Consider the following 17,650-nt stretch of genomic DNA (forward strand, 5'->3'; position numbering starts at 1 on the left):
GTCTGGGGGGGGGGCATGGCCATGCCCAAAAGAACAGTGAAAGTACACACATCAGGGACAAGAGGAGAAATTGGGCTCCTAACTGGGAGCCAGTTTGAGGACAGTAAAGAAAACAACAAAGCACATGAATATTCACATCTTACACCATGTAAAAGTACGTGACATGCAAAGGGGGAGGGTATGGGGTAAGGAATGATCCGGTGTAGACAGCAGACATGTTGTCCTGCAGCCATTTCCAGCGCTGGACAGACCCACCGTCTGCATCAGGTGGGTAGCAAGCATCGGAAGCTTTGGAATGGGGGAGGGGGGTGAGTGTACATGCGTATGTGTGTGCGTATCCTGTGTTCAGCTTGAGAGAAAATGTCCTTTCACCCGGTTAAGCAAAAGTCAACAGTCCTCGGCTGACGCAGGTGTCGTTGAAGGATAGGGGCAGAGGGTCAAAACACAGTCCCATTATCAAGGAGAAGAATTTGTTGTTCCGGAGCTGAATGAGTGAAGGAGATGATTATTGACTGATTCTTATATAGTGCTTTTCTACTCTCCTGGAGTACTCAAAGCACTGTATACAACATGCCTCATTCACACCTACTTGATGCACTTCTCAAACACAAGTGCAAACTAAATCTACATTCAAGTTGAATCTGAATGCATCTGGCAACGGGGTTAGTATCTTGCCCAAGGATATTTGACATGCAGATTGGGGAAGCCAAGGACCGAACCACCACCCTTCCAATCAGTAGCTGATCTGCTCTGCCGCCTGAGCCACAGCCACCCGCATGAATAAATAAACTTGCTGTTGTTTGGGTTAATGTGAACAACTGCATCCAATTTTGCTGTTGGCCTAATGTCCCTCGCTGGTCATCAGGTCTATCAATTCCCCGTTGCAGAGCCATGAGCTTCTTCAAGATCTCATCCATATTGCATTCAGTAAACACAGTGAGTACTCACGGCTTGCCCATTGTCAATCGTGTCAGCCAGCCTTGTGGGGTTTTGAACAGCTGTAACCGCGAGTTGTTTGACAGATGCGATGGGACTTCCCATTATGGACAAAAGAATTCTTCTCCGCTAAACTCTTTTCACTCTTGTGTTTTACAGCACTACTGCATGCCACAAAATGTTGCCTTCTTCTCATAGTTTGTGCTCTCCTTATCTCTGTGTGCTCTTCTTATTTATCTTCTATTTCCCCTTCCCTGGAACCACAAAAGCAGATGGCTTCTGTTGAAGATCTGTTCCTGTCTGTTTCCTTTATGGCCAGGTGCTGCTTATAAAGGATCACCATATGGTTGTGGTTTTCCTTCCTAGGGTCTTTGTCTTATTATGTAAGGTGCCTTGAGACTAATGTTTTTATCAGCTGGATGTATAACTACAGTTTAATTGACTTAAATGCTACTCTGGTTGCACATGTGTATTGGAGGATCTGTCACATTACATGCTGTTGTAAATCAACCAGCCTATGAGTAAAACCATGAGTAATACAAAAAAGGCAGAAATTATTGTGCACAAGGAGTCACTCTAGAGCGACTCTGTTGTTGAGTTTCATAGTTCAATACTCAGTTTCAATTCCTGTCAGATAACATGAGATGATGTCTGCAGCCCCATTTCACAGAAAAGTCAGTTCAGTCCAAAGCAATAAAAGTATTTTTTCATGTTAAACACTCCTTCAGTAACAGTACTAACCATGAAAATCAAGATGGCTTCCACTGAGCTATGTTGCAACATTCATGCTTCACAATCATCTGTACAGTAGCATAAAGTCATGGCGTGTCTGCATAGCCTCCTCATTCTTAGGTGACTAATACACATTGAGTCAGCTGCTGAGAGGGTATGTGGGGTCTGTGATAGGCTGGCTTGTGTTTCAGGATGTTCTGTTGATTAAAACAGAAGGACTGACAGCAACCTTTGCACCCAAACCACTGAAGGAAAAGGTTACGGTCAATTTTAGCTCATGAAACTAACATGAAACCTCAAACCTTATGACAGTTTCCAGAAATGATCATTTAGGTGATTTAAGTGTGCAGAACTAATGCTGTGCATTACAATATTTTAATCATAGTTTTCCTACTTGACTCATACAGGAGAAAGCCAGAAGAAAATATCTGAAAGTGTACATCTCACTGACAGACTGACCTGCAGTGAAACCAAATGTTTTTATGAAAGCGCAAAAGTTTCCATCTACAGTAACTTACCTAAGTCATAATACATGAATTTTCTTATATGAATCAGTAAATTGTTGAGAATCTTTGCCTTCTCTACTAAAAATAATGCAACCATAAGAATCATAGATGCATTTTTTCAAAATAGACATTTGCATATAAAAGAAGAAAGAAAACAGCAAAAAAACCTCATTCAACAGTCAACACCTAATACAGGTCATAGATAATACATATTGGCTTTTGTTGGCTATTGGCTGTTGCAACTGGTGTTCATCATTTCTGAAGAGTCACTGACTAATGAAACCTAGCCAGATCAAGACTTCCGGGCCAAACCCACAGACCAAAGAAATATAAATACACCTGAGAAGAGAAGAAAAATGAGTGTTAATTCTTCTTGCAAGTGATCAAAGTCCAGTGCATACTTGATATGAGAATCATTCACATACTAACCTTGAAGGGAGTTCAAAATGGTGAATATGTAGATCCCAGTGAGTGAAACGTATGTAGTGCTGGCTAACCCCCAAGGTAACCCCAGCACACAGCTGAGGCCCAGCACTGTGAGACAGTCCTTCCATAACCTCTTTCTTTTCTCTTTGTTTATCTCCTTCCAGTCACTGCTGCTTCCAAAGTTCATCTTCTTATCATCACTTCTTAATTTCCACATCTTACACACAACCAGCCCCAGCATGCAGGCATTGAACAGGACCACCAACAAAGGAAAGGCCACGGTAGTGATGTAGCTGACTAGAGGACGCCTTGATTGGAAGTCGCTGCTAATCCAGCACCTGCCCATTATATAAGGTAAAATAAAAAATAAAAAAAATACAGTGAGCTCCTTTAACATAATAGCATGTATCTGTGCATAGTCAAACTACCATGCTAATTACCTATTTAAAATCAAAACCACTGAGTTTCTTACATTTGTGCTGTTGAATTGCCATTTTTGGCTTCCCTTAGTTGTAGAGTGTACTTGCCATAAACACCTGAAATCCCACAAATTGTTGCGACAAATGTGGGAAAACCTGGACAAGGGAATGATAAATTACCTTTAATTGAATCATTAGATACAAAGACCAAGATAAGATCAAATGTAACATTTTTTTTTTTTTTTTTTTAAATTTGCAATATCCACTGCAGTTTCTCAAACATTAAATAAAAGATATATGGAGAATGTTAGATTATCACCAAGTTCCGGGCTTCACTGTAATAACCTTGCCAGTGTCTGTGTGTGTGCGTGTAAAACGCAAACACTGGAATGTGGCTTCTCTTAATTCCATTTATTCAAAAAGAAATTGCTCTACATGAAAAAAATACAAACAAACAAAAAAACAATAATATGAGTCTACACAAATCACCAACCTTGAGAAATTTTGAGATGGAGCCCCCATCTACATATTTCTCCTATCTCTAAACTGCCAGACTTTGTCAGTTTGTTCAGTTGACTAGAAGCTGAACTGAGAGAGGAAGTGATTTGCAACACAATGGCAACCACAGACTGAAAAAAGTCTAGAACATTCAGCAGCTTTAGTGAATAATGTGTGAAAAAGTCCCACTATAAATTTTTCTTAATTTAAAGGCGACCAATTCAAACAACAGCCAATGAGAGCTCAGGATACTCTGGCTTCTGAATTTTTCTTTGTATAATTTTGCTTGTTTTTAAGGTTGTTCGTCAGTTTTTTGGCTTCTTGATTCTTAGTGTTCTTTATTGTCAGGTCTCAATTGCTATGAGTTTCACCCCCCACTCGTGCTCAGTTTCTCATTTCTGAAAGAAGGATAATGATAGAAGTGCATGCTTCCTCCTGCATTATTGTCCAGATTAGATTCAGCTGTCCTGTTACCCTCCTGTTTTCAAATCATTAATTACCTTGTCTGTATTAAATACCCTAAGTCTTGTCTTGGAACTGTTGCTTCGTCAGTGTTTTTCTTTTTTTTGCCGTATTTGACAGAAACACTGTCCCAACAAAACTTCACTAACCCCATCCAACCAGGCAGAGTTTGAGCAGGTATCTCCTCACATAGATGTTAAAGACCCGAATGAGCAAAAGGTAGATTTGAAACCCCTCCAGAGCAGTCCAGGTCAAGGTGGCCAGCAGAGACCAATGTAGAAAGAGACCAAGAACCAGGCAAATTGAGCTGTCCTCATTTTTCCTCAGCCATTCCCAGAAACTGCACAGCAGGAAGCTGAGGTGGAGGCAGAACATTGCCCCTGTTAGTTGCATGTGCAGACCTATGGCCTTCTCAGGACACCGCCGACTATAAGAGAAACAGGATTATTTATTTATCACCAGTTTTGCAGATAGTAGACATTATCTGGCATTTTTAGATGCTTAATTTTAAAATCAGTTTCATATCTGTTCATGCTTTCCATGCTTTTCCATACTTTACACTAATAGAGATGATAAGCTTGTTGTTTGTTTATAATGGCTACAAGACTAAATATACAAGATAAAATGTCTTGTCTATGTGTAAGGGAGGCTCGTGGTCCTGTGGATTAAACAATAAAAGACAAAAAACTGAAGCTGGGAGCAATAATGATAGGGTCTTCACACTTTGTCAAAGTGTGCTACAGCTGAAGCCAACTGTACTGTTAAGCTATTTCCTGTTGTCACATGATTACACTTACACATTTCTTCATGGTTATTGCATGAAGGAGTTGCTTGTAATATCATGTTCCTGTGTAGAACCCACAATGAAAATTTTCTGTACATCTCATGAACATTGTACCCAATTTCCTGTTTCTATGCCTATGCAGTAGTTCGTCCATCCGTGACCAACAGACGTACAGACGTCTCCACACTTGGACTGTTATCAAACATGTGAAGTTTGGAGCAGATTGGGTAACCATGCCATTTCGGCACCGTCACATGCAAGAGCCATTAAATATAAACATTTTCACAACAACTGAGATAGGTGTCAGGATTCACAATGTTTCAAAGCTTTCCAACTCCATAAAATATTTTAAGGCAAATTGAGATGTGGCCAAAGTTCAATGTAAATTTACAATTTTCAGGCTAAAGCATCTAGCTATCGCTAATGCACAATAGTGGCATTAAGGTGTGTTGAAACTGGACTGGGACTGAAGTGGTTTACTATCAGCAGGGTGCAGTGTCACAGACAAAATGTCAAACTATAGAAGAGAGAGCCATAATTTATTTATAAGGAACTAAAACCTACTCTCTGCAAATGGAAAAACCCAGGCATTTATTTAGGTTTATAAACTAACTAGGTTTTGTAAAAAATAATTTTAAAAAAAGCATTCATACAGGGAAGTTCAAAAATTATTTTTAAAAAGTTTCAAAAATTGGAGCAACAACTGAGGTCCTATGAAGCAACATGTGGTGAGAGGCGCTGTAAGCTCTGACATCTGTTAAAGGAATATTACAAATGTCCATGCTTCTTTTAGTGGAGTCCAGCCTGACAAAAGTGCATGCCAATGTTTATTCCAACTTGGCTGGAGCCTACAAAGCAACACCCCTCCCCCACATTGGACAATCGGACCATCTCTCCCTGTTCCTCACACCTAGGTATTCACCACTCATCCAACGTGTGAAACCTGCTGTGAGGACAATTAAAGTGTGGCCAGAGGGGACAGACGCAGTGCTCCAGGACAGATTTAAAAACACAGACTGGAATATGTTCACCCACACAGACCTGGACCAGTACGCCTCATCTGTACTGGATTACATCTCCAAAACCACAGACAGTGTCACCACCCAGAAACGGATCATCATGTACCCCAACCAGAAGCCTTGGATGAACCGGGATGTTCGTCTCCTCCTGAAGGCCCGCAACACCGCCTTTAGGTCAGGAGATGCACACGCCTACAGTACAGCCAGGGTTAATCTAAAGAAGGGCATCAAAAAGCCAAACACCATTACAAAAGAAGGTTGAAGAACACTTCTCCAACTCCAACCCCCGACGCATGTGGCAAGGACTCCAGACCATTACAGACTACAGGACCACCAAACCCTCCCCCACATCCTCTGATGTCTCCTTCCTCAACGAGCTCAACAACTTTTATGCTCGTTTTGAGCGAGGGAACTCCACAACCACAACCAAAACAGACATGACGCCAGACCACCAACCTCTGACTCTCTCCCCCACCGATGTAGGAGCGGTGCTGAGCAGGATCAATGTCCACAAGGCTGCAGGTCCTGATGGCAGCCCCGGGCGTGTTCTCAGAGCGTGTTCTGGGGAGCTTGCAGGAGTGCTCACAGACATATTCAACCTGTCCTTGGCCCACGCTGTGGTACCGGCCTGCTTCAAATCCACCTCCATCATCCCGATACCCAAAAACTCCAACCCATCTAGCCTCAATGACTACCACCCAGTAGCACTCACCCCCATCATCACTAAGTGCTTAGAGCAGCTGATCCTAGCACACTTCAAATCCTGTCTCCCCCCCACCCTGGACCCCCACCAATTCGCAAACCGCCAGAACAGGAGCACAGAGGATGCAGTCTCCATCGCACTGCACTCTGTCCTCTCACACCTGGACAACAACAACACCTACGCCAGAATGCTGTTTATAGACTTCAGTTCAGCATTCAACACAATCCACCCCTCACAACTCATCAGGAAACTGACAGACCTGGGCCTCAGTTCCCTCATCTGCAAATGGTTACTGGACTTCCTGACCAACCGCCCCCAACATGTCCGGCTGGACAACCGCTGCTCATCTACAATCACAATGAACACCGGTGTACCACAAGGCTGTGTGATGAGCCCTTTCCTCTACTCCCTCTTCACCCACAACTGCAGACCTGCTGATGGTACCAACACCATCATTAAGTTTGCAGATGACACCACGGTGATTGGCCTCATCAGTGACAACGATGAGACCGCCTACAGGGAGGAGGTGGATCGTCTGGCTGAGTGGTGCGACACAAACAACCTGCTGCTTAACACCGAGAAGACTAAGGAGCTCATCGTGGACTACAGGAGGAATGCTGACCCATATCCACCCATCCACATTAAGGGGACGGCTGTGGAGCGTGTGAGCAGCTTCAAGTTCCTGGGAGTCCACATCTCCGAGGATCTCATCTGGACGACCAACTGCTCCAAGCTGGTCAAGAAGGCTCACCAGCGCCTCGTCTTCTTGAGGACTCTGAGGAAGAACCACCTGTCCTCAGACATCCTGGTGAACTTCTATCGCTGCACCATCGAGAGCATCCTGACCAACTGTATAACAGTCTGGTACGGGAACTGCTCTGCCTCGGACCGGAAGGCGTTGCAGAGGGTCGTGAAAACTGCCCAACGCATCGCTGGAGCACCACTTCCTGCCATAAAGGACATCTACAGGAAGCGGTGTCTGAAAAGGGCTGGGAAAATCATCAGAGACCCCAGTCACCCATCACATAGACTCTTCACCCTCCTGCCCTCTGGGAGGCGCTACAGGAGCCTCCGGACTAAGACCACCAGGTACCAGAACAGCTTCTTCCCCACAGCTGTCAGACTCCTGAACTCTGCCTCCTGACATCTGACCCACATTAAACTCATGGACTGAACATACACACACCCACAACCACACACACACCCACAACCACACACACACACACACACACACACACACACACACACACACACACACACACCCACAACCACCTACACACACACACACAATGGACAACCGTACCCTCAAACACACAATAATAACATGGACTGAACCACCACTCACAACCACTAGCACTTTATATAGCCTCTGTAGAAATTATCCACATATCTCACTTATCTTAACTGCACTACGGTATAGTTCTGTGTAAATAATCATTCTGTACATACGATAATTTTTAATCCTACAACTGTTCATAACTTGCATAGTTCACATTTCTGTATAACTGTATATCTCATATTTCTGTATAGTTTTTTATTTCATATTCTGTATAGTTTTTCATATTTATATCCTGTTCATAGCCTGTACATACTTATAGTTATAGAATATTCATAACATACCTTCATACCGTGTACATTATAACATACCATAATAGACCCATTTCTGTAATATACTTACATATCTATATTATTGCTAATATATATTGTAATATATCTATATCACGGCTAAAGCACTTCTGGATGGATGCAAACTGCATTTCGTTGCCCTGTACCTGTGCATGTGCAATGACAATAAAGTTGAATTCTATTCTATTCTATTCAATATTGAAGGTTCTGTCGTGCCTCAATACTAACATGGTAGTCTTCTTACAAACAGGCAAGCCATCTACTTAGTCACCAAACACTGCGGTGGGCTTCCTGGCTATCTGTGTGACCTGGGTTTTTGCCACTCACCAGAATTAAATGCTTGATGCGAAATCTTTCACATTGAATGTCATCTTAAGTGTGTGGGACAAGTTAGTTTTGTGATGCTTAATAACTAATGTCCAATCTTTCACAACATAGTAAAAAACAAAACAAAATTACATTTTTCTATGAAATGAGACTGGCAGTAATTCACTTTGTATCAACACATTACTTTAGGTCCTTGATGAAAGGATGAAAAAAATGTCTCGTCTGCTAAACTAGAGAGATATTCTACAATATTTAAATATGACACATCACAGGACATGAGGACACTCACTGTAGCCAAATGAAGATGATCAGGCTGATGAATGTGAAGATGACTGAGAGTGCTGATCCAATGTAAGTGATGTAGCTTAGCTTCTCCGCATCCAAGTTTGTGACTGATATCTCTGGGTTCTGAAACATTAGACAACACATACGTATGTAAAAATAAGGGAAGTAACAGTGTGACCAAGAAGCTGGTGTAGACATGCTAAACAATGCAGTTCCTCCAAAAGCAAGTTAATTACTAGGGTTAAAATTGCCATAATGATATTAACAATCAAGTTTACAGCTTAGTGCAAAGATAGTTTTGAGGTTCTATAGATAATTTCATCCTATTTATTACAATTGTAATAGAGTTATAATTGTAGTTATACCTCACTAATGTTAAAGGAAGGCTAAAAGTAAGGCATGTGGCAGCTTTGAGTAACTTGTTTGCTAGCATAAACAGCGCTGGCTAAATACTGTCAGCTAACCTTTAGATTAGTGATATTATTTAACAAATACTATGTGGTGTGATACAGCCCAGCCAAACAATTTGTACTTCAGTTTTAGTGAGAGAATACAAGTATTCCAGTATTTTGTTAGCTTGTTTCGTAAGTCATCAAAAGCAGATATCTATATCTGTACAATGTACCAGTACAAATTATTGATGAAGATTCCTAGCATCCGTTGTCCTCTCTTCCTTAAGGCAGCTAACACCGAGGCTTCTAAATGCTGATTCCAAAACTAACGAGTCACATTGCAGGCTATGTCCTGTGTTTATACAATCTATATGTAATGCACTAGTTAGCTCGTGCTGGCATCAAAAAATCTATTCCTCACATTTATTCTGGTATTAATTATGCAAAATATGTCAACCTTCAAATACTATACACATGGCATTTTGTCTCCTAATTGATATGCTCTGCCGAGTTACAGCTGCTAAACAATAATGAGACAAAAATGTATTTTTTATGACCAACTTTAAACATTTTCTGTTAAATTATATTACCACAAGCACAGCAAAGAAGCTGAGATGGTCACAGCTGCAAATAAATTCATCTCCAGTTTTATTGGTTTTGCAGCCTTTATCACTCCAATAACCTACACAGTAAAAAAATAAAATAAAATCAGACCAAGTAAGTGTGCGTCGCCTTTTTACTTAGACATAAAAATACCAAATAATGACATCGATAACAGCACCTGTTCCACTGTTTGATTCTTCCCAAAATACACAAGTTCCATCTGTAATCTCTGACAACTAAATCAAAATAAGAGGGAAACAGGTTATTCCATTTTCTAAATATGATGTTAGCCCAACTATGTTTGTGTTTTTACCATGTTGTTGTGTTTGAAGAATAACATGATGGGTTGTAAAAGATTTCTGATGATTTCACCATTTTCTGTCATGTTAACTGCCTTCACCGCAAGCACTAATCCTCTGAGCACAGTGCCTTCTCTGCGGTGGAATTGTAATCTACTTCTCTGTGGAGGACTCAGCTGCAATGAGGCAGACACATGACAATAATGTTAGTGTTGAAATTAAGTTTAAAAAGAGAGACTTGGAGCTGCATTTACTTTTACAGCAAGTGTTAGTGTCACTTTGTATTTTCAGTTATGCTAGAGCAGCTGTATCTGCAGTTTACATAGCTACATATGCTAATTACTTATACAAACTAAACAGACAGGAACATCAACGCCATTTACGAAACTAGATGATAGCTAATGCAACTTGAAAATGGAAGCTGATCTCCATCCCAATTCTAGGAACAGCAAAGATACTGCATAGGGCAATCAAATTCCTCAGCTTCAAGGATAAAGACTGCACCACTGGAATGTATGAATTTGACACCTCTCTAGTTGCTACCACAGTTTCAACTTTTTCTCACTCCTAAGACCCAGCAATTTATTCATACAATCTATGTGACTCCTAATGTCAAGGGTACATTCTGGACTGACATCAAAATGTTCCTTCAATTTTACAGTTTTAACTTTGATTTGGTAGGATTATAAAACAAAACTTTTATTCAGTGTCTTTCATACTGGATAGTGGGACTTACTATCTCATATTTGTAATCAGTGTCCATACATCAGAAGGCAAAGAGCAGAATGGGGCAAATTTTACTCAGAACACTGGGACTCAATCTTACTGCTCTCAGGAGATGAGGTGGAGGAAAGCCAGAGATCATGCCAGGAAGCTGACTGCTGAGAGCAAGACATATCAGTTTTGAGGATTCTGAGCAGGAAGAATGCTTTAGCACCTACTGTCAATAATAAGAAGTACTGGTTAATGCAGGGCAGTGTCCTGTTGAGAATCCAAATCCTACAACTTTAGTGCCCAGCTTGCACAATACGTCTTAGCCATAATTGACTTATGGATGTCATCATTTTGCCCCTGCTCAGGCTTCTCAAAAGCTGGTATGTCCTCCATCTGAACTTTTACCTTTGTGTCTCTAATGTCTGTTTTTTCCCCCACATCACCTTCTGACAGCTATAAATAGGACTCAACTTCCACAGCACTGAGTGAAATCCTTTCTGCCTCGCTCAGCCATTATATAATTCTGTAATCAAACAAGACCTGATCTCCACTGCGAGGCAAAGAAGATAAAAAATATATAAATACAATTTTTGGAAAAAAAAGTTGATGCAACATGTTTCTATGAAAAACAAAACTTAAATTATGTATTGTTACTGTATGATGGGACTAAGATTCTAAGGTTCTACTTACCTTAAAATAAGTGCTGTTGATCACAGAAGCCATCACTGTGGTGGCAGCTCCTTCGAAAGATGAGGATGTGATGTAAACTCTGTGGTGAGATGTAGGGTTCAGATCACCCTGAAAAGCACAAACAAGAGCGTGAAAAAAGATTTTAATGCATTCATCCTCCAAAGTATATCAATACAAATATATTTAACACACTTACTAATTTATAAAAGTTACCTTTGCTTGCACCTTGTTCCTTGTTTCAGGTATTTTTAGATCTTTCAGGAAACTATATTATAAAAAGAACAAACTCACCCCCAAAAATGTGCTCACCTCTAGTGATGAGTTCACGGTTTGGCGACTGAAGCCGAATATACGTGTTTTGAGTTCACATTTTGCAATGTTTTCCTCATAACACCTGCAAAGGTATATAAGTATTCACTGATCTGAAGCAAACAAATGGCACAACTAAATCTCTTAATATATACTGAAGGTGACATTTCCATTACAATAATCAGATAAGCTCAGGATATTATGTTGTATTGTAAAAACAATACCAGTCAAAAGTTGGGACACACCTTCACATTTAATGGTTTGTATTAATTTTCATGACTATTTATGTTGCTGATTCTCACTGAAGGCATCAAAACTATGAATGAACACATATGGAATTATGTAGGAAACCAAAAAGTGTGAAATAACCCAAAACATGTTTTATATTTTACATTCTTAAAAATAGCCACCCTTTGAGAGAATGCCAAGAGTGTGCAAAGCAGTAATCAAAGCAATGAGCTTCATGAGGTTGTCACCTGAAATGGTTTTCCAACAGTCTTGAAGGAGTTCCCAGAGATGCTGAGCACTTGTTGGCCCTTTTGCTTTACCTCCACGGTCCATCTCATCCCAAAATATCTCGACTGGGTTTAGATCAGGTGACTGTGGAGGCCAGGCCATCTGGCGCAGCACTCCATCACTCACCTTCTTGATCAAATAGCCCTTACACAGCCTGGAGGTGTGTTTAGGGTCATTGTCCAGTTGAAAAATAAATGATGGCCCAACTGCAGGATGCTGTGGTAGCCTTGCTAGTTCAGTGAGCCTTCAGCTTTGAATAAATCCCCAACTGAGTCACCAGCAAAACACCCTCACACCATTACATCTCCTCCTCCATGCTTCATGGTGAGAACCATACATGTAGAGACCATCTGTTCACCTTTTCTGTGTTGCACAAAGACACAGCTCTCAAATTAGGATCATCAGACCAAAGCACAGATTTTTACCGGTCTAATATCCATTCTTTGTGTTTCTTGGCCCAAACAAATCTCTTCTGCTTGTTGCTTTTCCTTAGTAGTGGTTTCTTAGCAGCGATTTGACCATAAAGGCCTGATTTGCGCACTTTCCTCTGAACAGTTGATGTAGAGATGTGTCTGCTAGTGGAACTCTGTGTGGCATTTATCTGGACTCTAATCTGAGCTGCTGTTAATTTCTGAGGTTGGTGACTGGATGAATTTATCCTCAGCAGCAGAGGTGACTCCTGGTCTTCCTTACCTGGGGTTTCGTGGTAGCACTTGATTGTTATTGCGACTGCACTTGGACACGTTCAAAGTTTTAGCAATTTCCTGGACCGACTGACCTTCAGTTCTTAAAGTAATGATGGACTGTTATTTCTCTTTACTTGGCTATTTAGTTCTTGCCATCTTGTGAAACAGGGTGTCAGCTGTGTACCAACCTGACTTCTGCACAACACAACTGATGGTCCCATCCCAATTAAGAAGACAAGAAATTCCACAAATGAACCCTGACAAGTGTTGTGGAAGTTTTCCATTTAAATAAAGCCTGCAGATGAGCGGTGAGTGGTAGCTAACATTCTTTAATCAAAACACACAAAGAACAGACAACCAAGCTTGGTGGAGAGCCTACATGACCGCGGGGCAGGTCAGCAGAGTCTCACTGAGCCTAGCATGGCTCTCAGTTAAATACCTTCTCCAGGAACAAAAGGCAGTACACAGCTGTTTCACACCTTAAGGTTCACACTCCCTTGCTATCTCCCAGAGTCCTCAAAGAGACAAAAGACTGGAGTTGTCTGCTTCCCCCAACTTCCTAAGTAGACCCCCACCATTTGTCTTACAGTATTGGTGTGAGACATGTTAAAATCCAGTGGCACCAAGGCATTATACAATAAAATAATGTGATTAATACATAAGTAAAAGAAATTCCTATACACAAGGCACACCTGTGAAGTGAAAACCATTTCAGGTGACTACATCATAAAGCTCATTAAGAGAAGGCCAAGGGTTTGCAGCGCTGTCGACAAAGCAAATGGTGACTACTTTGAGGAATTAAAAATATAAGACATGTTTAGAGTTATTTGTCAGTTTGTTCTTTGCTACATAATTCCATATATCTTGCTTCATATATTTGATATCTTCAGTATGTATCTACAATGTAAAAAATAGTAAACAGACTGGTAGTGTATAAACATGCTGCATCTACTAAGTTGTTGGAACACATTATTTAATGGAACATGTTACCAATTCCAACAGTTAACCTGTGCCACTGCTTTAATCACAAGTTATAGGTCATTTTGCACTGGAGCTAAACATAACAAAGTAGTTATGTTGACTAAATCTAACCTACCTACTTTTTAACTTTTTGTTTAGGTTACATGCGGCCATGCTGACTGATACATGTCACTATTGGAGTCTGCTAGGACCCATCCACATGTTCCAGGCACTGGACTGGACCTCTACTTTGTGTGTGTATGTGTGCTGTTGTAGAAAGTAAAGACCATCCAATAAGTTTATGTTTTACTTTTGCTGAGGGAAATTCTATTATTTTATCAGTCCTTTATCTATCATTAATTAGTTGATAAGTATGACTCCATTGCACCTATATATTTTATGAATGCAGTTGCTAACCAAGTTTGCTAGCTCGTAACTTACACTGCACCTTTCCTTTCATGAAAGTTTACTTCTGCCTTCAAAAATGTAACATGGCAGGGGCCAAAATACAAATTTTGACGCTTCAAAACGTGGAATCCAAAATTCAGAAAAAGGGTTGTGGTAAACATGTTTTGTCTGTCTGCGCTAAAAACAAGAAGAAAAAACATGAAGTTCTCTAAAAGCACACAAACCCCATTTTCCTGCATGATAGTCTGGTGATTTAAGCCGGGACTGACACCAATTGACACTGTCAGCTTTTAGTAAAAGGCAGTGTCACGGGCTGTGTGTGGCAGGCAGGTTTGGGGGACCCAATATGCAGACTCACGGAGGTAGAAGTAAACTCAAACTTAGCTTTATTAAAAAACAGAAATCTAACTCAACTGGAAATACTAATGAGGCTTAGACAGGCAGAACACACAGCATGGAATAAAGGAGAACGCCACAACGAGCAGAGGAAGACGCAGACACTGGATACAAGAGGAGGACAGGGCAAAGTTACACAGACGAGACGAAGGAGAGTATAACAGAACATGACACACACAGACGGGAGAATATCAAAGTAAAACAGGAAGTAACGGGAACACACACACACACACACACACACACACACACACACACACACACACACACACACACACACACACACACGAAGACATGCACACACACACACACACACACACACACACACACACACACACACACACACACACACACTTCCAGACCAAACCCAGGCAGACATGACACAGACAAGACCAGGAATTAACAGATATGAAAACATAACTGAGACAACGAGACACAAGAGCACAGGGAAGGCACCGTAACAAAACTAAGAACTACACATCAGGACTATTAAATAAACTAGAAGTGAAAGCAGACTACACTAAGAAATATAAGACACACAGAGAACATAATGAAATAGACAAAAATCAAAGAACCAAAACCCAAAACACTGGGTCGACGACCCTGGTACCCTTCCAGGCCGGTGGATAGTATCATGTATGATTCTGAAAGGCACTAACACTCTCAGGAGTACTCATTAGCTGAAGCAGATATTTCAAAATATAGAAATGATGGCAATCTAGATATGAACATGTTGTTCATTTTAATTTCAATAAGTTTAATGTCTGATTCCATAAACAAAATTTATTATATTTTATTATATCTGTGTTTCTCATTTTGACAGTCACGTTAAGTCAAATCCAGCATTCATCCACAGCAAGTAGTGTCCACATTAATTCATTCATGTACTACAAATCAACTTATCCAAAATAGGAGTGTTTAGATGTCCATCATTTAAATTACCGTGTCCAAGAAAGGCTACTTTGTGTACAGTGAAGCAGGACATCTCCACACCCTGCCAAAGTGAAGCAAACAGAAAGTGAAGGGATCAGAAAATAACAGTCAAACAAGATTTGAAGTTGATACAATTTTGAAGTCTGAATTCAGAGACAAATGAAAGGCAAGATGTTCGGCTGTTTGGTCAGTACTTACTCAGTGGCTTCTGTGTTGTGAAACTGTTGCCACCTGGTAGTAGAGAAGTGTTTTAAGGGGCTGTTAACAGTTAGTTTTACTCATCTCATAAGCAAACAACTGTAAACATAGCAGCAATTACATCATAAGTTTACTCACCAACAGCTTGGGACATAGAAAAACAGATGATTTTGAAGAGAAAAAGTGTAATCCACATCGTGTCTCACTCGTCCACAAATACCTCTATGCTTCAACGCGCTGCCCTACCAGGTTGAAGTGTGCTAAACCAAGTGAGCTGAGAATTTCACACATTCTTAGCAGAGCTGCGGTAGAGAGGTCAGAGGAGGAAGTGATTCAGGGCTAATGTTTTTTTTTTTTTTTTCAAAGATGTCATGACTGAGCAATTTGAAGTTAGTGGTTTAAAGTTCCACTGAAATTTTCATTGTAAACATAGACTGACACAGTGTGAAAAGGCATTAGAAAGAGGCTTGTGGTGAGGATTTGATATCAAACTGATATCAACCTCAGTTCAGTTTGTCCCAGACTGAAAAAGTTGTAGGATACCCCATATAGAAAATATTGTCAGTTCCAGGAAAGTGAAACTTGGCACCTAATTCATCACCCTTGTACGACAGGAAATTGGTTAGGATGATTACAACAGGAATCCTCACACGGTAACATGCGACTCTCACAGTCTGTTCTCTAAAACCTAAAAGAGGAATTATGGATTTGATCAACTGGTCCCTCTTCTCAACGAGAACCCTGGGCTCAGGGGGAGCCCGATTGTCCTGGAGGGACGTTCCCTGCTGGATACACGATAGATGGATGGAAAAACTGGAGGGTCATGTGCCTGGCAGGACTGTCGATCGAGGACATTGAAGACATCTTGTGTATGTATGTGTATGCATGTGTAATGTATATATAGACACGTGTGTGTGTGTGTGTGTGTGTGTGTGTGTGTGTGTGTGTATGTGTGTGATTTACATTGCTGTGCTTGAGAGCCACCATCTACCGGAACCAAATTCCTTGTATGTGTCTGCACATATGATTTGATTTGATATACCTTTATTAGTCCCACAAGGGGAAATTTCATAAGGCTGCCGACCTATTGCATGCAATGGCGGCGCCATCTTACCGTCCGACCATACATACATTACACAAAAACATCACATGGGGAAGACAGGTCAGAGAGGTATAACAATGGAAAATGCACCACATGAGGAAAGATAAGGAGAGAAAAAATAACTCCTCCCAGACTGAGCTCCAACAGGGAGATCAGTATGGTCAATAAACACGATTCTGATTTACCTTTTGGAACCATGATAATGGGGTTTTTGCTGATCGGAGCTGGTTTGGCCCTGGCTTATTGGAAATTGAAGAAAGCGGAAACAGCTGTTCAAAACCCCACAAGGCTGCCCGCGATGATTGAAACAATGGGACGAGTCGCGAATTCTCAAAATGTGCTCATCGAACGCAGCACGGATAAGATCTTGGAGAACCTCGAGGCTGTCGTGAGTACACAGACTATGCTTTTTGAGCGTAAATGTGATAACATCTTGGAGAAGCTCACGGCTCTCCAACGGGAGAATGAGACACCAGTGACGGACATTTAGATCAACTGTAAAATTGCCATGCAGTTGTTCGCACTAAAGGAAACCACCATCATTTCATGTGGCTAGCTGTGGTCTCAAGGCTGGAGCTGAACAACAAAAAACCCTCTCCCTGATAACAGACTCTGTTTAGACTCTTTGTCCCCATCCCATGTCCCCCATCCTGGGTTCCAAATGCCTTTGAACGCTTATCTCAAAGGTGGATGGCAGATGTTGGGTCTGGGCCCAGCGCATGCC

At 41.1% G+C, this 17,650-nt stretch overlaps 1 protein-coding gene across 2 annotated transcripts; it reads right to left on the bottom strand.

Annotated features, from left to right (window-relative positions):
• Nucleotides 1-1,354: 1,354 nt before the first annotated feature.
• Nucleotides 1,355-16,104, bottom strand: LOC116325063 (adhesion G-protein coupled receptor G1-like). Of its 2 annotated transcripts, XM_039613425.1 has the most exons (13): nt 15,963-16,104; nt 15,825-15,857; nt 15,636-15,687; nt 11,731-11,815; nt 11,422-11,529; nt 10,032-10,193; nt 9,897-9,954; nt 9,706-9,797; nt 8,728-8,846; nt 4,129-4,406; nt 3,073-3,175; nt 2,604-2,938; nt 1,355-2,513 (listed from the first exon to the last, which is right to left on the bottom strand). In XM_039613425.1, the coding sequence occupies exons 1-13, from the start codon at nt 16,018-16,020 to the stop codon at nt 2,467-2,469; spliced, it is 1,530 nt and encodes a 509-aa protein (XP_039469359.1). In that variant the 5' UTR covers nt 16,021-16,104; the 3' UTR covers nt 1,355-2,466. The 2 variants fall into 2 exon arrangements, with proteins under 2 accessions (XP_039469359.1, XP_031601736.2); XM_031745876.2 differs by lacking the exons at nt 15,636-15,687; nt 15,825-15,857; nt 15,963-16,104 and adding an exon at nt 14,334-14,902.
• Between the last annotated feature and the right edge of the window lie 1,546 nt (nt 16,105-17,650).

The sequence above is a fragment of the Oreochromis aureus genome, linkage group 1 (assembly GCF_013358895.1).
Source record: "Oreochromis aureus strain Israel breed Guangdong linkage group 1, ZZ_aureus, whole genome shotgun sequence".
In the NCBI taxonomy this organism is placed as follows: Eukaryota; Metazoa; Chordata; class Actinopteri; order Cichliformes; family Cichlidae; genus Oreochromis; species Oreochromis aureus.

Excerpts from the sequence above, each read along its gene's own strand:
- LOC116325063 (XM_031745876.2), bottom strand. The coding sequence starts at position 14,539 with ATGCAGGAAAATGGGGTTTGTGTGCTTTTAGAGAACTTCATGTTTTTT. Across the intron at positions 11,816-14,333 it reads CATGAAAGGAAAGGTGCAGT|GTGTTATGAGGAAAACATTG; the intron begins GTAAGTTACGAG and ends ATACCTTTGCAG. Across the intron at positions 8,847-9,705 it reads GCTTCTTTGCTGTGCTTGTG|AACCCAGAGATATCAGTCAC; the intron begins GTAATATAATTT and ends CTAATGTTTCAG.